Source organism: Aquarana catesbeiana, linkage group LG05 (genome assembly GCF_042186555.1).
Source record: "Aquarana catesbeiana isolate 2022-GZ linkage group LG05, ASM4218655v1, whole genome shotgun sequence".
Lineage (NCBI taxonomy): Eukaryota > Metazoa > Chordata > Amphibia > Anura > Ranidae > Aquarana > Aquarana catesbeiana.
This window is the reverse complement of record NC_133328.1, coordinates 222940420-222965999: the sequence shown is the minus strand read 5'-3', so window position 1 is coordinate 222965999 and position 25580 is coordinate 222940420. Positions and strand designations below refer to the sequence as shown.

Below are 25580 nucleotides of genomic sequence, written 5' to 3'. Positions count from 1 at the left end.
TATTCTTTTTGTGCCGCCTTCCCACCATCCTCATCATGATGATAAGGGGCCATATGTCCTCAGTAGAGAGTAAATGCTTTAAAAAGATTTAAAAAAAAAAAAATGGGCCTTCTCTCAAATTAAGCTTTGGTAGGGGCTCATATGCAACTTGTTGCTGCTTCTACTTTTCCACGGTCTCCTTACCTGTTCACAGACTGTAAGTAGGGTTCAAATGAATTCCTTGTACATCAGTTTAACCCGAACATAAGTCATTAATACCTAGAATTCCAGGCCTAATTTTGCAGCATCTGCTGGTTAACCTAACAATTACTCTGACTAATTTGTATATCTAAATAGTTTTTAAACATATTTTAAGGACAAATCCAATAATAATCTTGCGCGACAGTGTAAAGGCACCCAATGAATAAACTAAATAATGAATAACCTAACATCCAAACATATGTGATAGGTAAGTGATAAAAATGATAATGATAATACAAAAATTAGGAATTATTCCGATAACCGCCACCAGGGTGTCCTCCGTCCCAATATATATTATAGCTGTAAGGATGTTCCTCATCCAGGTCTATATACCTCCGTGATAATACAAGACTCAGGGGGGGGGGGGGCGGGTGGGGGGGGGAAAGAAACCTCTGATAGTGTAGTATGTCAAAGTAATCAGCTAATTTTATTAAATATAGTAGATTGGACTCTTACATCAATAACAAGATTTAAAAGCAGAAAAAATGTAACAATGTGGCGTTTTCTCGCTGTTCTCACATCACTTTCGGTATTCGATCTACATCCACTTCATCTGGGGTGGATGACGTAACGCGTAGGGAGTGGCCGGAAGTGGATGTAGATCAAATGCCGGAAGTGACGTGAGAACGGCAAGAAAATGCCACATTGTTACATTTTTTCTGCTTTTAAATCTTGTTGTTGATGTGATTTTATAATGAGCTGACAAATGCGCAAAATGTAAAAAAAATACGTTTATTTTAAACCTTTTATTTTTAAAATTAAATTTTTTTTTTTTATTGTATAACCTGCTTTATTTACCACTTGCTGACCGCAATACAGAATAGAGATTTGTAGTCTTTTTAACCACAGAACCTTTCCATAAAGATGACCTGTCATCGTTATGTCTATTAGAAGGGATGTTTACATTCCTTGTAATAGGAATACAAGTGATCAAAAAAATTAAAGAGACAGTGTAAAAAAAAAAAAAAAAAAAAAAAAAAAAAATGAAAGCACCCCCATCCCTCCAGAAGCGAACACATATGTAAGTCGCATATGTAATAAGTATTCACACCACACATGTGAAGTATTGTTGCGAACGTTCAAGCAAGAGCAATAATTATAGTGCTAGACCTCCTCTGTAGCTCTAAACCAGTAACCTGTAAAGGCGTTTGAAGCGACGCCTATGGAGATTTTTAAGTACCGTAGTTTGTTGTCATTCCACAAGCATGCGCAATTTTAAAACATGACATGCTTGGTATTTATTTACTTGGCATAGCATCATCTTTCACATTTTACAAAAAATTGGAGTAAATTATGTCTTGTTTTTTAAAATATATTAAAGTGTATTTTTTCCCAAAAAATTGCGTTTGCAAAACCACTGTGCAAATGCCATGTGACAAATAAATACAACGATCGCCATTTTATTCCCTAGGGTCTCTGCTAAAAAAAATATATAATGTTCGGAGGTTCTAAGTCATTTTCTAGCAACAAATACTGATTTAAACTTGTAAACAAAAAGTGCCTTTTTTTTTTTTGAGCCTGGTCCCCAAGTGGTTAAGGTTTTACAATAAAATTCACAGCTAAAAAGTTACAGTAATTAAAAGCATTCATTAATGTGCATTATTTAATTTTAATGAAGCATATTTGTAAATTATGAAAATATTTGTGTTTCCTAATGTAATCAGATGATGGGTATGCATCACACTGGGTCAAGTCCAATGTATTAGGGTAGGAGTTTGGCTTTGTTAGAGAAATCTAATTGGTAGGAAGGAGATTTTAGTTTGGCTAGGCAAAAAGAAAAGACAGTAGTAGGAGAGGACAGCAAGAAAATTAAGAGCAGTAAACATCTGCTGGCCCTACACCAAGGGGGGTAGAATGGTAATTCAAGAAAGGCAAGGTCATAGTCTCTAGAATGATTTAAACATAGGCAGTCCAGATTTGGGGGAAGCGATCCCAAGCATTTGTCATCTCCCACTACTAATGTACTAATTTATGCAATTTAAGGTCCACTTCCTCAACCCCTTTGATTATAGAGGGAGAGGTATAGGTTTACACCAGTGCTGGGTATGAACATTCTGGTCGCCGTGAGAAAGTGGCAAAGGATATATAGTTTTTTTTTTTTTTTTTATTTAGTCAAAGCTTATAAACCCCAGCATCTTGGAAAGTAAAGTAATGGATGGGCTGTGTTTGGGATTGATGTACCAGTGATGTTGTGGTATATGGATAACACAATCTACAATGAATATATTGGTGTGCATTTTCCACCAAATATGGGACGTGGTTCCTTTATGTGTGATGCATCGCCAGCACCTGTTTGTAAATTAGGTTGAAACGCTGGAGTTCTGAAGGGCTGCAGTACAACTGTGTCAGTGTGAAGTATAACTAAAGGCAAAACTTTTTTGTAGTTTTGGATAGAGTTGAGTTGGATTAGAACACCTGATAATTTTTTTTAGCTGTCTGTGCCTGGTTAGGGAGATTTAACCTCTCTATTTTTTATGTTTACCATTATCACTGAAAGTTTAAGAAAACAATACATTTTGGGTTGTTCCCGGAACCGGTATAGTGTGGCTATTTTCCAGTGGGGATGCTAGTTCTGGTGATCCTGGTGACAACCAGATATTTTTTCACTTCAGAGGGATTTCCTCTCACTTCCTGTTTTGGCTACAGGACAGGAAGTGAAGGGAAATCTGCTCAATTGGACTCGGCTGGCTAAAAGTTACCATACAAGAGTTATAACCCTCCCCCACTCTATCTAAAATGAAAATGTTTTGCTTTTGGTTCTATTTTAACATTTTTTTTGTTCTGCTTTGCACTTTAGGGATAATTTATGGGAGAGAGTGAATGATTTCTCCCAGTCTTCTATGGAAGACCTTATATTTCTCTTTGTTTTGTGTAATTAGGCATGTTGGGGTGGCTACTGAGTGGGGGCAGATTGTAGAGATGAAAAATGTAATGCTTTGTGTACCTCCCTTTGGAGTAAAACTTCCTTGAATGTTGTTTGTGTTCTGCAGAGCGATTGCCTGTTGAGAAAAGAGGTGACCAAAGAGGAAGCCTATCTGTATTTAAACGTCAATATAGTGTGAGTGCATCAGGAACTTAGTAAAGAGGCTAGGAAAGTAAATATATTATAATGATTACTCAGGTGGAGGGGACCCCAGGAGATTATCAAGAGAGAAAAAACTCACCAAATTGTAATTCTATGAATATTAGAGGTTATGACTCCCTATTTTTATTAATTTTATACAAGATCTATAAAGTGTTAACCTTTTTCACAGCGCTTTACAAAGAAAAGGGGGGAGACTCTAGTTAATGCAATTCAAGAGAAGAGGGTAAGAAGGGCCTTGCTCATATGAGCTTACAATATGAAAGGGTAGGGGTGGTGATACTAAGGGCAATTACTATGAGGAACCACACAGACCTCGCGTAATAGAAATAGAAAAAAAAAAGGGGGGGCGCTTTTAAGAGTTCCGAATGCAGAATGATGAAGATTTCTAGACTCAAACAGAGCAGCGGGTGAGATTTTTATGCAGGCTGATGCACTGACTTGCTGCCTATGCTTAAAGCAGAGTTCCACCCGAAAGTGGAACTTCCGCTTATCTGATTCCCCCCGGTGCCACATTTGGTACTTTTTGGGGAGTAGGGGGAGCGGGTACCTGTTTTTTTTCTTTTTACAGGTACCCTGTCAACACTTCTGGGAGACCGGGCTGTGGCAAATTACTTCAGCAGCTCAGCCCCCCCTCCTCCTCCCTCCCCTTCTGCCTGGCCAGCGAGAGAGCGCAGCGCGCTTTGCGCATTCACAGTAGGGACCCGGCCGTGAAGCCGAAAGGCTACACGGCCGGGTCCCCCACCCGCAATGGTGGCAGCAGCAGCACCTGACCAGCCGATGTAAACATCAGCTGCGGTGCCGACATCGCTGGACTCCAGGACGGGTAAGTGTCCTAATGTTAAAAGTCAGCAGCTACAATATGTGTAGTGGCTGACTTTTAATTTTTAAAGGGTGGGCGGAACTCAGCTTTAAGCAACCAATCCTAACTTTTTCCTGCAAGCAGATCCTGCTAAAGCTCCATCTAAATGCTGGTGCTATTAATGTTAGGAAACTCAAACGTGCTAAAAGGTAAGTTTGAACATATTACACAGATATTGGGTTTTTGTTTTACTTTTTTCAAAACCATTTATTTTATATTCAAAATAACTGAACGCTTGTATTTTAAACATCTGCATCTTTAGTAAACCAGAGCTGGTAGAAGGGTATCAATATTGTTTTATGGAAGAAATTATGAGGTTAGAGGCATACATAGGTTCCGTACAGACTTGTATTGTTGATGGTACTTTAAAATGAAAAGAAAAAAAAAATCCCCTTTTTAAATTGCTAAGGTCAGCTTACATGATTAATATTAGTAATAATAGTAGTCAGTTATTACTGTTTACTTTCTTATTAAGTACTGTTTAAATCAGACATGCACAGCCTGTGAGAATACATTCTTGATGAGCTAACACTGGTTTGGGGTCTTTATTTTCTTAAGTGTTAAATTCCCTTTTCTTTGTTCCTCTTAAAGAGAACATTGCCATACTGACAGTTGGGGATCCTAAAAAAAAAAAAAAAAAAAAAAAAATGCCATATATAATGGTTGAGCAGCTCTGATTTAAAGCAGAATATTAATTTCAAATTCCTGCAGACGGTACTCACAAATACTTGTTATATTTTGTGTGTTCATGCATGCCAATTACTGGTGCCTTTCCCAAGCCTTATTTGAACAGGATTGGGGTAAGGGATATTTATTTTTTTAGTAATAATTTTTAAAAAACGTTTAAAAATGTTGCTACCCAGACATTTGTGGTAATTACATATATTTATTGTATTTTTTTTTCTTCAAGAATAAATCCTTATGTTCTCTGTGAATTAAATATCTTATTTCTGGCTGCTAGTCTAAAATTATATACAGAATTCATGCCCTGAAGCATTTTTTTTTAAATTTTTTTATAGTCGTATATAATCTCCGATAGAACAGAAAGTAATGGGCTAGTAGCAGCCATATTATGACTTTGTTTGTTCAGTCTTCATGACTCCTGGATCTCAAAGTACGGTAATTGAACTTTGAGCAAGTGAATATTGCTTGACTGACCTAGAAGTTTTTTGAGTGACTTTGTATTGTGGCCTAAAGTGTATATTCAATAAAAAGGGAAAATCGCTTTGTTCCTGGAAGCCTTCCTGCATTATTATTATTAATATACAGGATTTATATAGTGTCAACAGTTTGCGCAGTGCTTAACAAAATGAAGGCAAACATTACAGTTACATTACAATTTGGTAAAAGAGGAATAAGAGGGCCCTGCTCGCTAGAGCTTGCACTATTATGGGTACTTACGGCGTTTGGACAAGAATACGGAAATGCCAGGTAAAAGAATAAAATTGTTACTTAATATGGTGTTGGACCGCCTTTGGCATCCAAGGCGGCCTGAATTCTCCTGGGAATTGACAAATATATGTCTTGGATGGTGGAAAATGGAATCTGATACCACGCTTTGTGCAAAAAATCGTTCCAGTACTCAGAGAAAACGAGCCCAACCTTGTTCTCCAAAACTGACCATAGTAGCTTTATGATGTTGAGGTCCGGCGACTGCAGCGCCCAGGGAATGTGCAGGACCTCATGTGCATGCTCGTCAAACCACAATCTGATAACACCAGCTGTATGAATCGGAGCATTATTGTCTTGGTAAATGGTACTGTCCTCGAATGGCCTGCAGAATACCAAGATATGGCTGCCCAAACCATTATTGTGCCGCCATCATGCTTCACCTTTGGCACAAGAAAATCCTGGTCATAAGCTTGGGACGGTGTTTGCCACCCATAAACAGATCTGGTGGTTGGGAACAGTAAATGTCTCTTTCGATCAGTTGACTAAGTCGACCGCACTTATGCTTATCAGAAGACGTTTTCCCTGAAACTGTATATGCCATCATAACCTTTTGATGCTGTATCTTGCGACACCGCAAATAAATTGGAAACTTCAGTCACAGAGGCACCAGCTTAGCCGGCACCAACAATTTGTCCTCTTTGAAACTCAGTAAGCTCTGACATGACTCCGTATTACTAACAGCACACGCAGTGAATGACAAAAGTGAGGCTTACCACCTGTTAGCTAAGTGTCTCATTACACAGCGGAGGCAAATATTGCATCACTTCTGCTTTCAACGGAAACATGTCATCTCTTTCACACCTGCAACTCCATATAGTGTTACCATATTTTTGTCCAACCCCTGTACCTCCCTGCTTTAAACTGACACCACACCCTCAGTAAGCATAAGGCCAACCATTATAATACAATCAGTCTCATCTTATCATATTATAGTCCTTTCATGCTACAAGTATTTTGCAAGTAAAATCTGTAAATTTGAAGCTCAATCTAACACACGGGGATTACGGATGAGATTCATAGGTATTAATTTGTCATGAACCTGCCTGTGAAGAAGAATGGGAATGTCAAATTTTATATCATAAGGATGTTTCTACTGATTTCCTTATATGCTTTTCTATACTGATTTTGTAAATGATAATTGCAGTTTAGGCAGATAGGCATAGTAACATGGACCATGCTTAATGAGAATAAAGCCAGTTGGTTTTGACTTGGGAGACACAAAGGGAGTTATTGATGCCTCCTTGGGGTGTTATCGTTCTTGTTCACACAGATGCAGCTTTTTTTGGCCTGCAAGTACATTCTGAGTCTATAGCATTAACATTCAGTGATATCGCACATGGATATGTTATTAAAATAATATAATATTCAGTGCTAAATTTTCTTTGCAGTTAATGTCTGTTAAAATTTACAATTGTCTGAGCAGCAAGTAGTATAGATTTGTGTGTTATGAGCTTGTGTGGTTTGAAAATATCTTTTACTTTGTCAGTTTGACAGCAGCTAGTGTCCACTGCACCAGATTTATTACTTATTTTTTTGTACAATGGTCTGGCTAACTTTTGCATTGCATGTAGATCAGTGCTTACTGTTGTTTTGGTTTGCAGTGATGTTTGTGTAGAAATATTGACATATTTGTATAAATTGTATGCATAGCGAGACTAGCTTGCATTTCTGAGTAAAATTTGTATTTTAAGCTGGCCATACATGGATCAAAATTCAACCAATTCTGCAGGGACCAGCCGAATTTAGATCACTTATAGGCACCTTGCCGACAGACTTCTATACAACCATTCTGTCCTTTTCCCAATCGATGAGTACAGCTGATATAGCAGGATGCACTGAGCAATATATATATATATATTATATAATATATATATTATATAATATATATAATATATATATATATATATATAATATTTTTTTTCCGTTAAGCCTGCTACCAAAATGATGTATGGGCTGCCTTACATATTTTGTGTAGGGTATAAAACCATTTAATCAAAAGCCTCTTTATCTAAACTGGCCACATAACCAGATGTAATTTTCTCCAAAAACAATAATGCTTTCTGTGAATCAGAAAACATTTGTGCATCTTTCCATGTTCCTAGGAGTCATAGAACATGTAGAAGAATCAAAACAAAAAAATCACTGTGTGTGGCCACAGCAACTCTGGCTGTCATTGGTGGAGTCTTTACAGACACAGCCAACAAAGCACTGACTCCTAGTACTCTTAAAGCCGAATGGACACAGACCACAAATTATTCTAGGCTTCTGGACAGGTAGATCTTTTCTGCATTTTATCCCTACCAGCTTGAGGATCTCTACATATACCGGTATTTTTATAGGATAAATGTGATACCATGGGAGAAATGATACCATGTGTAGCAAAAAAAAAAAAAAAAACTATGAAAACTTCACCTCCCCGCAGCAGAAATTGTTTGGCCTGTCCAAGTCCAGATTAGTGCTTATCTTCTTGGGTGCTTCTTGCTCCATTTAGGACCAGGTATATGCAGTGAGCTTGATCTGACCCTAGCCAAGCAGAAGATAGAGGCTGCGCAGACTGCACATTATTATCTATGGTCCTCTGTGTGGCACTCGTTGCAGATTCTAATGGGAACAGGAAATGCTTAAGCTAATTATTTTGGAATGGTCCCAGGCAAAATGAGCAGTTAATGTTATTACTTTTGCTACTGGAAGTAAGGTGTTCTGTACATGTGTTTTTTTCTGCAGATGTTGGGGGATGTTTGTTTTTTTAATGCAGATATTATTGAACATGCACATCAATCTATTCCAAAATTCCAAATTATTGAACAAATGTAATTTTCCATTTTATGATTTTTTTCATTATCTTTATATGTTCAAAATCTTTATTAATGGATGCTTAAAGTGGATGTAAACCCTCACAATATACCCAGTCAGGTGAACAGCCTCAGATGATGTACAGAGATGAAACAAATCTCCCTACATAAGTTTTACATGTATATCTGCGGTCCTCATGTTATATACCGTTTAGAAAGTTCAGATAGTGTTAGGAGAGTTTCTCTTCCTGGTTAGCACTACAGTGAAGGCTGGGCATACAGCCAAGACAGCTGATTGGAGGAAAGGCACACACCCCCTCTTCACATATGTAGAGACTTTCAGCTCTGTTTGTTGAATCGTTCAGCATGCTGCTAATCTATTTATAGCATCCTCCCCAACATAAAAGAACTACTGCTTTTATCAGATGTGAAGAAGAACTTGTCAGAAGTTATCAGGCTGATAACAGAAGAACAGGGCAGGAGACAGCTTTGGGACACAGGGCTTTGAAGAGAGATAACAAAACACTGCAGATACAGTGGGGATGGAAAGTATTCAGACCCCCTTAAATTTTTCACTGTGTTATATTGCAGCCATTTGATAAAATCATTTAAGTTCATTTTTTTTCCTCATTAATGTACACACAGCACCCCATATTGACAGAAAAACACAGAATTGTTGACATTTTTGCAGATTTATTAAAAAAGAAAAACTGAAATATCACATGGTCCTAAGTATTCAGACCCTTTGCTCAGTATTTAGAAGAAGCACCCTTTTGATCTAATACAGCCATGAGTCTTTTTGGGAAAGATGCAACAAGTTTTTCACACCTGGATTTGGGGATCCTGTACCATTCCTCCTTGCAGATCCTCTCTTCTGTCAGGTTGGATGGTAAACGTTGGTGGACAGCCATTCTTGGGTCTCTCCAGAGATGCTCAACTGGGTTTAAGTCAGGGCTCTGGCTGGGCCATTCAAGAACCGTTACGGAGTTGTTGTGAAGCCACTCCTTCGTTATTTTAGCTGTGTGCTTAGGGTCATTGTCTTGTTGGAAGGTAAACCTTCGGCCCAGTCTGAGGTCCTGAGCACTCTGGAGAAGGTTTTCGTCCAGGATATCCCTGTACTTAGCCGCCTTCATCTTTCCCTCGATTGCAACCAGTCGTCCTGTCCCTGTAGCTGAAAAAACCCCCACAGCATGATGCTGCCACCACCATGCTTCACTGTTGGGACTGTATTGGACAGGTGATGAGCAGTGCCTGATTTTCTCCACACGTACCGCTTAGAATTAAGGCCAAAAAGTTCTATCTTGGTCTCATCAGGCCAAAGAATCTTATTTCTCACCATCTTGGAGTCCTTAAGGTGTTTTTTTAGCAAACTCCATGCGGGCCTTCTACAACTTTCTCCCATCTCCCGACTGCATCACTGGAGCTCAGCCACAGTGATCTTTGGTTTTTTTTTTACCTCTCTCAACAAGGCTCTTCTCCCCCGATAGCTCAGTTTGGCCGGATGGCCAGCTCTAGGAAGGGTTCTGGTTGTCTCAAACGTCTTCCATTTAAGGATTATGGAGGCCACTGTGCTCTTAGGAACCTTAAGTGCAGCAGAAATTGTTTTGTAACCTTGGCCAGATCTGTGCCTTGCCAGAATTCTGTCTCTGAGCTCTTCAAGCAGTTCCTTTGACCTCATGATTCTCATTTGCTCTGGCATGCACTGTGAGCTGTAAGGTCTTATATAGGCAGGTGTGTGGCTTTCCTAATCAATTCCAATCACTATAATCAAACACAGCTGGACTCAAATGAAAGTGTAGAACCATCTCAAGGATAATCAGAAGAAATGGACAGTACCTGAGTTAAATATATGAGTGTCACAGCAAAGGGTCTGAATACTTAGGAATCTGCAAAAATGTCAACAATTCTGTGTTTTTCTGCCAATATGGGGTGCTGTGTGTACATTAATGAGGAAAAAAAATTAACTTAAATGATTTTAGCAAGTGGCTGCAATATACAGTCAGGTCCATAAATATTGGAACATCAACACAATTCTAATCTTTTTGGCTCTATACACCACCGCAATGGATTTGAAATGAAACAAACAAGATGTGCTTTAACTGCAGACTTTCAGCTTTAATTTGTGGGTATTTACATCCAAATCAGGTGAACGGTGTAGGAATTACAACAGTTTGTATATGTGCCTCACACTTTTTAAGGGACCAAAAGTAATGGGACAATTGGCTGCTCAGCTGTTCCATGGACAGGTTTGTGTTATTCCCTCATTATCCCATTTACAAGGAGCAGATAAAAGGTCCAGAGTTCATTTCAAGTGTGCTATTTGCATTTGGAATCTGTTGCTGTCAACTCTCAATATGAGATCCAAAGAGCTGTCACTATCAGTAAGGCAAGCCATCATTAGGCTTAAAAAACAAAACAAACCCATCAGAAAGATAGCAAAAACATTAGGTGTGGCCAAATCAACTGTTTGGAACATCCTTAAAAATAAATAACGCACCGGTGAGCTCAGCAACACCAAAAGACCCGGGAGACCACGGAAAACAGCTGTGGTGGATGACCGAAGAATTCTTTCCCTGGTGAAGAAAACACCCTTCACAACAGTTGGCCAGATCAAGAACACTCTCCAGGAGGTAGGTGTATGTGTGGCAAAGTCAACAATCAAGAGAAGACTTCACCAGAGTGAATACAAAGGGTTCACCACAAGATGTAAACCATTGGTGAGCCTCAAAAACAGGAAGGCCAGATTAGAGTTTGCCAAACAACATCTAAAAAAGCCTTCACAGTTCTGGAACAACATCCTATGGACAGATGAGACCAAGATCAACTTGTACCAGAGTGATGGGAAGAGAAGAGTAAGGAGAAGGAAAGGAACTGCTCATGATCCAAAACATACCACCTCATCAGTGAAGCATGGTGGTGGTAGTGTCATGGCGTGGGCATGTATGGCTGCCAATGGGACTGGTTCTCTTGTATTTATTGATGATGTGACTGCTGACAAAAGCAGCAGGATGAATTCTGAAGTGTTTCGGGCAATATTATCTGCTTATATTCAGCAAAATGCTTCAGAAATCATTGGACGGGGCTTCACAGTGCAGATGGACATTGACCCGAAGCATACTGCGAAAGCAACCAAAGAGTTTTTTAAGGGAAAGAAGTGGAATGTTCAAGTCAATCACCTGACCTGAATCCGATTGAGCATGCATTTCACTTGCTGAAGACAAAACTGAAGGGAAAATGCCCCAAGAACAAGCAGGAACTGAAGACAGTTGCAGTAGAGGCCTGATAGAGCATCACCAGGGATGAAACCCAGCGTCTGGTGATGTCTATGCGTTCCAGACTTCAGGCTGTAATTGACTGGGATTTGCAACCAAGTATTAAAAAGTGAAAGTTTGATGATTGTTAATCTGTCCCATTACTTTTGGTCCCTTAAAAAGTGGGAGGTACATATACAAACTGCTGTAATTCCTACACCGTTCACCTGATTTGGATGTAAATACCCTCAAATTAAAGCTGAAAGTCTGCAGTTAAAGCTCATCTTTTTTTGTTTAATTTCAAATCCATTATGGTGGTGTATAGAGCCAAAAAGATTAGAATTGTGTCGATGTTCCAATATTTATGGACCTGACTGTAACAAAGAGTGAAAAATTTAAGGGGGTCTGAATACTTTCCGTCCCCACTGTATATGTGCCCAGCTCAAATTTCATCAAGTGGGTTTACGTCCGCTTTAAAGATAAACATGAGCTTTGTTAGTGAACAAATGGCATTATTAATAATAAAATACAGTAAAATCTTGGTTTGAGAGCATTTTAAATTTTGACTTGATATACAAGTAGTGTCATGTCACAACTGAGTATAAAAGAGAAGAGAGGCACCTCTAAGTGTAGTAATATGGCTACATTTAATTAAGGTACAACATTTAGCAACTCACATGGTTGATGATTTAAAAGAGGCACATCTAAGTATGCAGGCATCTGGGGTAAAGCTATCCACATAAACCATCCTCCTCACCGCCATAGACGTCATCCCTTCCACTCTGTGCTCCATGAGCTGTTCAAGCAACGCTTATATCGCTCTACTGCAGGGTAGTCTTTCCGGTTACGATTGCAGACTGACAGCTGTGAGAGACGGCGGTGTGAAGGATGGTTTATGTGGCCAGCTTTACCCCAGATGCATGCATACCTAGATGTGCCTCTGTTAACCACTTCCCGCTATATAGCAATATGCGTTGGGAAAGTGGTTCTGTTATCCTGACCGGACGTCATATGACCTGATCAGTATAACAAGCCAGCGCTGGCCCGCGGAGGTGCGCAGTGCGCCGATCGTTGATGTGGTGTGTCAGTCTGGTAGAGGCTCTTTACCACGTTATCAGCTGTGTCCAATCGCAGCTGATCATGGCGTAAACAGGAAAAGCCGTGTATAGGCTTTTCCTCATTCGTGTCTGACAGACGCAAGAAGAGGAGAGCCAATCGGCGGCTCTCCTGACGGGCGGTCTGTGCTGATTGATTATCAGCGCAGCCCCACCAGGTTGCCCACGCAGGACCACCAGGGATACCACCAGGTATGCCACCCGTTGCCACCGAGGATGCCAATGTGTGCCCACATATGCCAATCAGTACTCAACAGCAATGACTGCCAGTGCCTCCATAGCAGTGATGCCAATCAGTGCCACCTCTCAGTGCCCATCAGTGCCGCCTATCAGTACCCAACACTGCCACCCATAAGTACCCATCAGTGTCCCCTTATCAGTGCCCGTTAGTGCAGTCTCATCAGTGCCCATCAGTGAAGGAGAAAATGTACTTGTTTACAAAATGTTATATCAAACGAAGAAAAACTTTTTTTTTTTTTTCTTCAAAATTTTCGGTCTTCTTTTTTTATTTGTTTAGCAAAAAAAAACCCCAGAGCTGATCAAATACCACCAAATGAAAGCTCTATTTGTGGGAACAAAATTATAAAAATGTTGTTTGGGTACAGTGTAGCATGACCGCGCAATTGTCATTTAAACAGGGACAGCGCTGAAAGCTGAAAATTGGCTTGGGCAGGAAGGGGCGAATGTGCCTGGTATTGAAGTGGTTAATCATCAACCATGTGAGTTGCTAAATGTTATACCTTCATTAAAGTGATTGTAAAGTCTAGTTTAATTTTTTTTTATAAATAACAAACCTGTTATACATGCCTCCTCTGTGCACTTGGTTTTGCACAGAGCAGTCCGGATCCTCCTCTTCTCGGGTCCCTTTTCACTGCTCCTAGCCCCTCCCTCCTATTGAGTGCCTCCACAGTCAGCAGCTTGCTATGGGGGCAATGGAGCTGAGTCAGAACTCCATGGTTTTATTCAGACACGGAGCCCCGGCCCCGCCCCCTCATTCCCCTGATTAGCTGACTGATTTTGATTGACCGCAGCAGGAGCCATTGTATCAGCCAATCAGGAGGAGTGTCCCGGATGGCTTAGACATTCGTGGATATTGCTGGAGAGAGAAGGGGCTCGGGTATGTATTAGGGAGTGCTGGGGTTGCTGCTACACAGAAAAGGTCCTTCAATCCATTAAATGAGCAGACTCCTACCTAGATTGTCAGCAAATTTGGATGATAGTAATTCACTTTGTGGGATGCAAATGAGGTGAGGACTTTGGACCACGTCCATTGCATAACAAAGCGTTAACTAGAAATTTTCAGTGGCTAGCACCATTGTCAGTAGACCGATTAACTCGGTACCACAATGGAAACACTGACTCACTCTTAAAGTGATTGTCAAGTCAGAAGGCTTTTTATCTTAATGCATTAAGATAAAAAACCTTCTGTGTGTAGTAGCCCTCTAATACTTACCTGAGTCCCATCTCTTTCCAGCAATGTCCACAATTGCCTCGGCCGTCTGTTACTCTCCTCCTGATTGGATGAGACACAGCAGCGGTGCCATTGGCTCCAGCTGCTGTCAAAGTCAGTTATCCAGTCAGGAGAGAGAGGGGGCAGGGCCAAATTGGGGCTCTGTATCTGAATGGACACAGGGAGCTGTGACTCGGCTCAAGTTGCTGTGGAGACACTTAACAGGAGGGAGGGGCCAGGGGCACCGAAGAGGCACCCGAGGAGAGGGAGTATCTGGGTTGCTCTGTGCAAAACCACTGCAACAGAGCAAGTAAGTATAACATGTTTGTTATTTTTATAGAAAAAAAAAACAGATCTTTACAATCACTTTAAGCCTAGTACACACTAGTATTTTTTTTTCGTCATTTAACATAGCAGGGCTGAGTGAAAAAAACTGACAGTTTAGGAGGAGCCACTGTACTAACTATCCAATGTTAGTACAGCAGCGATCTCCCCTGCTGTGCTAATGTATTCCGACAGGGGGACGGCCCCACGCCAGAACATTCTGGTCAGGAGCTGATCGGCAAACCTTTTTACGTTGTGCCCCATCGACAGAAGCCAGCCAAATGGTCGCCTTCTGTCAGACATAGGCAGAATGTTGGCCGTTTTCTATGGAACCGGCCAATGCCACTGGACATTCGGCCCGTGTGTACTAGGCTTAAGAATACAGAGGTGCTTGCATTAATGTGAACCGGGATAAAAGACGGCACCCGCCAAAAAGCTGCATGCATCACTTGACAGGAGTCTCAGAACTCTCAGTGTAGAGGTGCCGGGGGACAGATGCAGCATTGGGCCGATGATGCATCCACCTAGGTAAGTATGAATCCTAAACAAAAAAAAAATAAAACCTGGACTTCTCTTTTAATCCTACTAACGTTTTTGATTATATTTAGAAGCACAAATTGATAACCACTTCCTGTCATACTTAAAGCGGAGTTCCGCCCCCCCACCCACAAAAAATGTAAAGTCAGCAGCTACAAATACTGTAGCTGCGAACGTCCAAAGCGATTTTGCTGCAGCTGAGTCTCATTGAAGTGGGGACGGGTACCGAACCTCCCAAAAACAGGTACCCCCCCTGAAAGGTGCCAAATGTGGCATCGGAGGGGGGGGCGGAGGAAGCAGATAGGTGGAGCTTCCACTTTTGGGTTGAACTCTGCTTTAATGAAAGTATTTCACTGATTGCAGTTTCATATTAAACAGATGTTGTTCTTTGGGCTCACACAAACTTTCTGTAAGTTTTCTTCTAGAAGTTACTAATTGCTGTGTTTTGCAGCTTTCTTTTTTTTTTTTTGCACATTAGGTTCAGCTCACTGGAATGGATAAATGATATTTTTCTCTTGAAAATGTTTAATTCAAATTATAAATATTGCTTGAGATCATTGTTTTTATCATTCAGGAAAAAAAAGAACTGTTGACAACCCTATTTTTTACTTTAAGTGCTTTTTTGTTCTTGTCCATTGAGGGACACAAGAACCTTTTGGTTATACCGCTGCCTACAGGAGCACTGGAAGGAAAAAAAACTTGTAGGCCAGCTCAGGATAGCCCTCATACTTCAAACTTGCTTCAGTTTCTTTGCTAGTACTCTAGGATAGGAGGTTTTTTTCCTTCAAATTTTTTCTTCAATCAAGACTCTTCTCTACATTGCCACTAGGACTCATTGCCTCAGATTGTAGGTATCTAGCGTGGCCATCCTATCCCATCTTGGGGAGTCTTCCTTAGCTATATCTTGTGTGGCCCACTCTTCTGGCCTCTTGTCTAGGGTTTAACTACAGTCATGTTAGACTTTCTGGACCAGATTCCCAATTATTTGCTGACTTTGACTGCAGAGGCCAAAAGCTTACTTCTGCACCTTTCATTACAGATTTTGCATTTGATCAGTAAACGGCCTCTGAGCCTTCAGTCGCTAAAGCTGGGTATACATTAGTAAAATTTAATTCAACATTTTTTGTTGTAAAAATGATGCAAGAATGTTTGTTCATTTTTCTAATCATTAGTGGGGTCATGTTCGTTTTTGACCACAGTTAGGAGAAAATTCAAAGGAGTAGGATGGAAATTTTTTGAATGTACAAATTTCTTTCAATGTATGGGATTTTCATTTCAAAATTGAATTTTACAAGCAAAGTAAATATTGAACTACTTTCAAATGACATTCAAATGTTCTGAGATTTTTGGTACGAGTTTTCCTAAAAATGTTAGTACAAATTTTCATTCAAAGATCTACCAGTGTATACCCAGTTTTGGGATCTGTTTCAGAGTTGTTCCAGTCCTTGCTTGCCCCTAAGGAGTCTTCTGCAGGCATGTATTCTGCCATTACTCCCAAATTTAAAGAGGCCCTTCAGTCAATTTAAAAAATAATTAAGAGTCAGCAGCAACAAATATTGTAACCGCTAACTGAAATTGCACATACCAGCCTGGGAACCAGTGCTCTCCTCACTGGGCTGATTCTTCGCTAGCCTTCGGTCCCCAAGGCCACCATGTTGAGTGTGGAAAGCCAATTGTGACTCTACTGCTTAAAAGCCAGCTCCCCACTGCAGATGCACATGCTACTCTGTAAATGGTACCGCAGCCTCTTGGGACCTGTGATGTGTCCCAAGAGGTAGCTGGGGGGGGGATTTTCCTCTGGGATCGCCTAGGAGATTCTAGAGAAAAGTGGAGAGCTGCTATTATTTGCAGAGGAGGGTGAGTGGAAGCTCAGTTTTTCAGTGAAGTTTTGTTTAAAGAAGCAATTCTTATGGACTGCTCTTATCGATGCAGTGCACAATACCCTGAAACTATAGGATCAGCCTATTAGTTTTAGCCGCATTATTTTTTTCAGAGCCCTTAGGACTACTAAGAGATTCTCAGTTCACCTACTGATTTAAGTCTTCTTCTAGGAAGATTTGAAACACCATGACAAAATGTTTGCTCCCCCCTAAGCACTTTCTAGGCTTGTAATTATTTGAAGAGTACTTTTAAAAAGTGAGTCCTGGGCTTGATGGCAGCCTCCTTCAAGGCAGTCTCAATTGGCCAGTTTTAATCCAGATCCCTACAGTACAATATTATGCTGTCATGAAACAAGTCACTCCTGTCCCCGGATAGATGATTAATTTGGTACCAAGTTGTCAGTAGCTTGGTAGCTCAGGAATCAGAATCTAAAATCTTGTCTCCTGATCAACATCCTGGAACTCCGGGTGATTTGGCTTTCTCTTGAGAGTTGGACCATCCTGCTGGATGTTTATCGAATCCAGATTCAGTTGAACAAGACCACAGTAGTGTCCTTTCACTGATGATCCTGTCCTGGGCAGAATTTCATGTTCCAGCCTTGTTTGCCATTTACATACCTGGCGTGGACAATTGGCAGGCAGACTTCTTCAGTCAGCAGTGTCTGGGCACAAGGGAGTTGTCCCTACACCTAAGTGTTCCTACACCTGTGTCACAGGTGGGAGATGTCTGATGTGGACTTCCTGGCCTTCAAGTTAAAAAAAAAAAGGGACAGATTTGTCTTCAGGTATGGGGATGCTCTTGCCATAGCAATGGATTTTCTGTTGACCCAATCGGATCAGTATAACAATGCCTTTCCTGTCTTGATGCTTCTTCCTTGTCTGCTTTACAGTATTGAGTTAGAGGGCATTAGGAGGATCCTCATTGCTTTGGTTTGACAAGGCGGATATAGTATTTCGACCTGGTAAGACTCCTGGTGGATGCTCTGTAGGCACTTCGAGATCATCCAGATCTTCAGGCTCCAGGACCAATTTACCATCCTGCTTCACAGTTGTTGGACTTAACAGCATGTCTTTGAAGCCCAGGCTCTGAGAAACAGGGGCATCCCTGAATTACTATTTCCCACAATATTAACTCCGTATGATTTGAATTTGTTTTTTTTCTCTGTGCTTCAAAAAAATGCTGTTTGAACCCATCATAGACATTCTTGTCTCCATGTTCACCCATAAGATGATGTTCCTTGTAGCCATCACCTCTGAAAAGTGAATGTCCTAACTGGCGCCCTTATCCTGTAAAGAACCCTTTTTTTCCCCATAGGGACAAGTGGTGTTGAGGTATAACTTCCTTCTTACCTAAGATAGTCTCTGCCTCTCAACTCAGGATATTGTTCTTTTGTCCCTCTGTATGGTTCCAGTTCACCAAAATGAAAATTTCCCTCTGTTGTCTAGATGTGGTTCGAGTTGTGAGAGTCTCTTGGATGGTTCCGTAAGAGTTCTTTGGCCTCTTATTCCACCATTTCCAGATGGCTTACAAACCATTAACTGAGCTCATGGGCTCAAGGATCGACTTGCACCTTTTTGCTATCAAGAAACACTCTTACTAGATCTGTGAGCACTCCTCTGGCTTTTCATCATTAAGCAACTGTTTCTCTAAATCGCAGAGACCCCACTTAGTCTGTTGTTCACATGTTCTCAGTGTTCTACCAAGTAGATTTTGAGGCCACGTCTGATGCCAGATTCGGACATAAAGACTGCTTTTTGATCTGCATTCGGTTCCCAGTTCTGTTTTTTTTTTTTTTTTTTTTCTTGGCCTGTTTGCATTGTTTGCGATGTTCTCTACCCCCCACTTGGAACGCTTTTGTATGTCTCAAAGGTGAAAGGCTTGCTGTGTCCCTCAATAGAGGGGGCAGAAAATTATTATTTTTTGTACTCGCCATAAAATCCTTATCTTGGAATGCATTGAGTCATCACAAAAAAAACACTTGATCGTACACAGAGAGCATACCTGTTCAATACTGGAAGTCTTTAGTGATACTCATGTGCAGCCATAGAAATTTTAGATGTTCTGTGTCAGTGTATCTTTTTTTTTTTTTTTTTTTATGCGATGGATTTAAATACATTGCCTATCTATTTTTATATTAGCTTTTGAGCAACTGGAAAAAGCTGTAGCTGCAACACAGAATACAGAGGAGGCTCAGAAAATGGGCAAACAGCAAATGGAAGAACAGATTCAAGCCATTGAAAAAGCCAGTGAAGAAGAGAGAGTGAATCTTCAAAAGGAACTCAGTCGTGTCAAGCAAGAGGTGGTGGACATTATGAAGGTAGTTTTTTTTTTTTTTTCTTAGCAGAGTATTGTAAACAAAAAAAAACCTTTCGCCCTACAGAAATTGTGAGTACCTGCACTTGATATTCCTATTTTTTTGATTGTTGTTTGAAGCTAATTTTATTTTGTAGAAAACCTGTGATGGGCGTATCCTTGAGCTGGAAAAATCTCATGCAGAAAGCCTGCTGAATAAAGAGCAGGAACACAAGGAAACACTGAGTAAGCTAGAAGAGGCGTTTCAAGAAAAACTGAAAGCATCTGTTGTAAGTACTCTTATGCCTGTTCTAAGCATTAATGCCCTTCATATAACTTTTACAAGCATGATTAGACCATGAAAATACATCTTTTTTTTTACCTGATACCCACTTTTTAGTAAATGTTGGTTAATCGTTTATGAAGGCAAAAAAGAAAAAAAAAACAAAACAAATTGCAGCACATTGCTGTTATACATTTCCTTGTGTTTTATCCCTTTGAAGAACCTGCAAGTACATAAAAATAGTGCTGGATTTGACATTAATGCACTTAACTCTTTAGTCCTGTTGTGGGCTGACAATACAACATAGCATTTTGTGAACTGTGTGTTGTCAGCCCTACCCAGCATCTTCTGCTAAACTACTCAACCAATCCCATTCTTAGATTCCTGCAATGTAAAGGTGTAACAAAGAGTTAAATTCTGTTACATTTATTCATAGGTTCATTTATATATTTATCCTTTCAGATATGTGGTCAGTAAATGCAAGGATTAAAAGACACAACACACACAAACAATGTAATATAGGAGATTTACTTAGCTTTGATTAAAGATGTATTACAGATGATACGATACAGGATAAATACAGCATATTCAATCCAGGGAACCCCTCAACTTCTGAAATGTCAGAAAGTTCTGGAAGCCGACGGTCTGTTCAAGTTCCAGGCACATTCACGTCCTAGAAGAAGTTCACTGCTATTCTCTATTTTTTAACCTTTTAAAGGCTTGATGGAAGGCGCGAAGAAGCTGGTTTTATCTGGTAACTAACAAAAGACTAGCCAAAATGGTCCCGAGACAATGTGACCATCTGTGAGTGACCATCTGTGAGCTCAGAAACATACATTTTTATCTATATAGATAGAAGTAATAACTTATAAAACTATTACGAAGTTTCTTGTAATTCAATAACTAAAGTTATATATGAATATAGACCCATACTACAAAAGGCTAAGCATTCTGTTGTCCATGATAAAAACTAGAAGGGCTAAATACACTTAGACAATAACACAGCAATTGTGCAGAGGACACAGGACAGCTCTGAATTTGTGACAGGATCAACAGTTTTCTCTGAATCATACAGGACTGGTATTCCTAGACCATATGCTGCTACTTTCAAGTAATATCACACTGGTAAAAGTTTTGCTAGGGCCACCTCTTGGGCATACCTGCATAACCCTGCCGACTCAGTGAGGTGCTAGTTTTTAGCTAGTGTCCTTCGGTGGAGGACTTGTTCTCCTCCCAAATAAGTTTTTTTTTTTTTTCTTTTTTAAACCATTGAAGTGTTTGCATCTGAACCTTCTATCAACATCTGCTTGTTTATTCGCCTTGAGCTACCTAGAAGTTTCTAGATTGTTTACCCTCGGTGTGTATCTTGGGGACCATACCCAGACCCCCTGTGTGGGCCCGGCCTGTAATATTTGCATTGGGTCTTGGGTTCTATGTTAGGCACTCGCCTTGGCAAGGAGTGTTACATTAGCTGCAGGGTGCTATAGAGGTCTATGGCCTTGGTCCCTTTCCTTAGTTCCCAGTCCCTGAAGACCCCTTTGATGGGTAAGCCCACTATGACAGGTGAAGCCTGGACCTTTTCAGGCCCAGTGCCATGGATAAAGTAATACAGGGTTTCCCTTTTATATAGACTCCAGATCCTGGCTTTATACAACACTATTCATAGGTCATAGCACTCTATCCACTCTGGTATACAGAAGTTTTGGGTGGAGTTTACTTTATTGTGTAACCACTGCCATTTTGTTTCTAATGCTTCTCAACAAGAGCTTTTATATTTGTCAGTTTTTTCCTACTGTTTGGACTTAGTCTTAGAAGGATGCATCATGCCTTTCAGGTGAAATGTTTCCATTTGCCTGAGAACGCACAAAGTCAGTTGCTGCACTCCTGTGGCCATATTCTGCAGGAACTTAGGCAGCAGCTTCTTCTCCAGACACACAAAACCCCCATCAATTCTGCACTCCACTGGGGGTCCCCTCACTAGCAATGGTGGATCAGAGCTTGTGGTCCGCAGAAAAGCCTATAGGAGACAGAGAACACCACTCAGGGTGATAGTTCCCTTGTCATGGGGCAGTTTCTCCCTTTATCTGGCCATGTCTCCCTCTCAGGCAGGCACCATGTGACTAAAGCAGATTTCGCCACCGCCAGGCGCGTATAAGGGGGCAGAGTCTGCACGCTGACATCACATTGCGCCCATCTTCCTTGTGAGATATCAATGTTACTTTGCCTGTCCAGCTTGCATTGATTGTAGTGCCATCTCTTTGTGAGTTTTTTACTTGATTTTAAGAAAAATTAATTTTAAATATACAGAGAGCACAAGATTTGCCATTTTTTTTCCCCTCACATATCCGCCACTGAGGAGTGCTCACGAGGCTCATAGAGCCTACCATAGGAAATGCGACGGGAAGAAGACCCGAGCGCCAACACCACGCCATAGGCACCTATCATCCCCAGAGGGGAACTGCTATTGTTGACTTGCTGGTGACACGGGTCAGTATATGAGGTGAGCGGCTAGTGCACACAGGTGGAGAGCACGGATATTTATTTGTTGTACTTCCTGGTGGATTAGTCACATCAAGATATTTTAAGACACTGAGTCAACTTATTTAACTTTTTATGAATTTGTATTTAGCAATTTATGGATAAGGTCATGATTGCAATATTATCACCAGTGTGATATCTTTTTTTAATAATTACATGTTTGTTTTGGTTTATTGGACATTCAGTAGCGCAGAACTTATTGAATGGACACCACCACTCTTTGGAGTGAGTGATTTCTGGTATTTGCACCATTCTCAACCCGAGACATACCAGACCTCTGGATCCAATCTGTGATTTCAAAAGGGTACAAAATCAAATTTCTGTTCGTGCCCCCTCCTTGCTTTTTACCTTCTAACTGCCTTGCACCAACTTAAGGCACAAAGAGTAATTCTACCAATTCCCCGGAAAGAACGATTTTCAAGGTTTTTACTTAAGCAAGTCCTCAAACTAAATGAGTCCATTCGCTCAATACTAGACAGATTTCTTTGTGTTAAGATTTTTGAGATGCAATCTAGGACATCAAGGCTAGGGCATTTTCTGTTGTTAGTGGACATGCAGGATGCTTTACTCTATATTCCCATTTTCAAATCACACCAACACTTTTTCTACTTTTGGTTGGTGGAAGCCAGCACTTCCATTTTGTGGCACTGCCATTTGGGCTCTCCGCTGCACCCTGAGTGTTCACAAAAGTGCTTGTCCCACTTTTGGCTCTTTGACAAAACCATGGTGGTCATATCACAGGTTACCTGGACAATGTTCGAATTTCCAATCTTGCCATAGATATGTCCAAGGTAGAGATACTACTAGTGAGCCATTCTACTAAAAAAGTAGTGACGGTGAATATTAGGTCCTGCTGCAGCTTAAATGTGAGATACACACAATATAATAATTTCAAAAAGGTAAACTACGCAGCATAAGACTATAAAGATATGGTAACCTATGTCCACGTAAAATCAATGTCCATATCAGATGGAGGATATGATCACTCCCAATCAAATGATAAAAAAAACACTAAAATACAGGGATCTACGATGTAACCATGTGAATCAAAATAATTGAACGTAAGTACATTAAAAAGTGGTCACAAAATAAATATCAGAGCTGAGAGTCCTCTGAGAAATTCACACCAACAGAAAGTCCTCTGAAAAAGCAATTTTCCCTATTTCGTCTTTCAGGACAGCACACTTGGAGAGACCTCGGCTCCTCCCCTCTTAGGAAACACCGCCTCCACCAGACCTTTAAGTCGCCCCTTCCCCCCCAGCCCGTCAGTTTTAGTGTTTCCTCCAGCAAGGAGACATCGCTAGGAACCTGGGCTAATTCAGCTGGGAAGGCTGAGGCCGGTGTAATCCTGGAAGGAGAGACTGAGGTCTCATACACAGCAGGACTCATGGGGAATCTAGTTACCTGCAGTGGCATTGCGCTCCCAGTCCTCCCTTGGGGAATGTGGAGGTCTGGGCCTTCATTTCTCTGCTGCCTGGGGAGGGCGATGCGGAGGTGTCCAGATCCCCCTCGCTCTGGGGAGTCAGCGTGGAGCTCAGCGCTGAGTCGGATGACGGGCGACGTCATTTCCGGCGGGGAAGGCACTTCCGTTCAACCCGCGGCTTGGAAAACGAACGGCGCGTCTGCTGGTGCGGGCTCCATTAAGGCTGTAGTGACAGCCAAAGGAGCATCCTGAGGCGGACCACTCCCCTGGCCAGAGGGATGTCGGAGACTGATGGTTCCCGTTCTGTGACGCTAGCACCAGCCACACTAAGGTAAGTGGAACCCTGTGGTGGTGTTCCCTTACCATGCTCCCACTTAGCTCCATGGGTGAACCCCCTCCTAGTGGTCAGAGGGGAGGAGAGGCAGGTTTGGGACCCTGGTGGTGGTCGGTCCTGGGGGGTGCACTCCTGGTGTTGGTCGCGTGATTTTTATTTTTAAAAAGAGACTGTTGCTGATGCTGGTGGGGCTTGTTTTGTCGTTTCAGGACAGATCTGCAGAGAAAACCAAGCCCTTGCATATGTCCATAAGAAAGTGCCCATCATGTAGGACTACTTTAGGGGAGTCCTGGGGGAAGGTTTTGTGCAGTAAATGCATTGAAGGCTTAGTCAAGGAACACTCTATGGAACAGAGTTCGCATCTGGCAGCTTCTGTTAAGGAGCTTTCCAGCACTTTTCAATCTTTTAAAGCATTGTTTGAAAGTTTTCAGCCTATACAGCCCCCAGCCAGTCCTCTGATGTCGCACCTGGTCCTTCAGGTCCCTCTGTCAGTGAGGAGTTACTGGGGGGCTCCAGAGAGGCTTTGGAGGATGAACCAGATAGTGCTTCCTCACATTCCTCAAGAGAATCAGACGGAGAGAAGGTGGACGGCGAGTCCTCCAGAACCTCCCGATATAAACTCTCCTTGGAGGAGGTGGAAGAGCTCTTGGGAGCAATCCACACCACCCTAGGTATCCAAGAGGAGAAGAAATCTCTGTCTGTACATGACCGAATGTATGTGGGTCTTGGAGAGCAGAAGAAAAAGGTCTTTCCGGTACATGAGGTCCTAGTAGGTACCATTAAAAAGGAATGGCGGGACCCAGAAAGGAAGCCTTTCTTTTCTAGAGCCTTAAAGCGCAGATTCCCTTTTTCAGAGTATGAAGCTGCTGTTTGGAACAAGTCACCTAGACTGGATGCAGCCTTCTCTCAGGTATCCAGAAAATAAGACTTGGCGTTTGAAGATATGGGGGTGCTCGCAGACCCCACTGACAAACGGATTGATTCTCTACTTAAAAAATCCTGGGATTCATCTCTAGGCAACCTCAAGCCTGCCATGGCTGTCACAGTGGTGGCCCATAACATGGAGCACTGGCTAACACATATAAAAGCTCATATTGAAGCTGGACCGCTAAGGAGACTATTCTCTCCTCCTCCCCAATGCTTTTGAAGGGGATCGCATAAATTGCAGATGCCTCAGCGGAGTCGGTCCACATGTATGCTAGATCTTCTGCTTTGGCCAACTCAGCCATGAGAGCTCTTTGGTTAAAGACCTGGCAGGGGGACAATGCTTCGAAAATCAAGCTTTGTGGAGTCCCTTTCACGGGGGACTTGCTGTTCGGTCCAGATCTAGAGGCGGTTCTTGACCGAACGGCCGATAAAAAGAAGACCTTCCCCTTAAAGAAAAGGTTGGGGGAACAGCCTAAAAAGAAAACTCGATCACAAAGGAAGTTTAATTTTCCGAGAGCAGAGTCCCAGAAAAAAGTTTGGACCAACAAGGGCAGAGGGCGCAGAGGAGCGATTTTTCGCCCTCCTGAACAGCCCCGAAAAACCCAATGACAAGTTAACCCCAGTGGGAGGAAGACTGGGGGCCTTCCTCCCACAGTGGGAGTCAGTTACCTCCAATCCGTTCATACTAGGGATTGTAAGGAGGGGGGTACAGATTAGAATTCTCAAGTCCCCCCCACACAGGCTGCTAGTCATGGACTTGCTAAAGTGTGCGGAAAAGGCAGCGGCCTTACTAGCCT

The 25580-nt window shown here is 41.5% G+C and overlaps 1 protein-coding gene across 7 annotated transcripts in view; it reads left to right on the top strand.

Moving 5' to 3' along the window:
- The window catches only part of GOLGA4 (golgin A4), a 267321-nt gene that overhangs the window by 118552 nt on the left and 123189 nt on the right, over nucleotides 1-25580 (top strand). For all 7 annotated transcript variants that reach the window (XM_073630579.1, XM_073630577.1, XM_073630578.1 and 4 more), the window contains 2 exons: nucleotides 19125-19303; nucleotides 19437-19568. In XM_073630579.1, the coding sequence (XP_073486680.1) occupies nucleotides 19125-19303; nucleotides 19437-19568 (311 nt within the window). The remainder of the gene's footprint in view (nucleotides 1-19124; nucleotides 19304-19436; nucleotides 19569-25580) is intronic.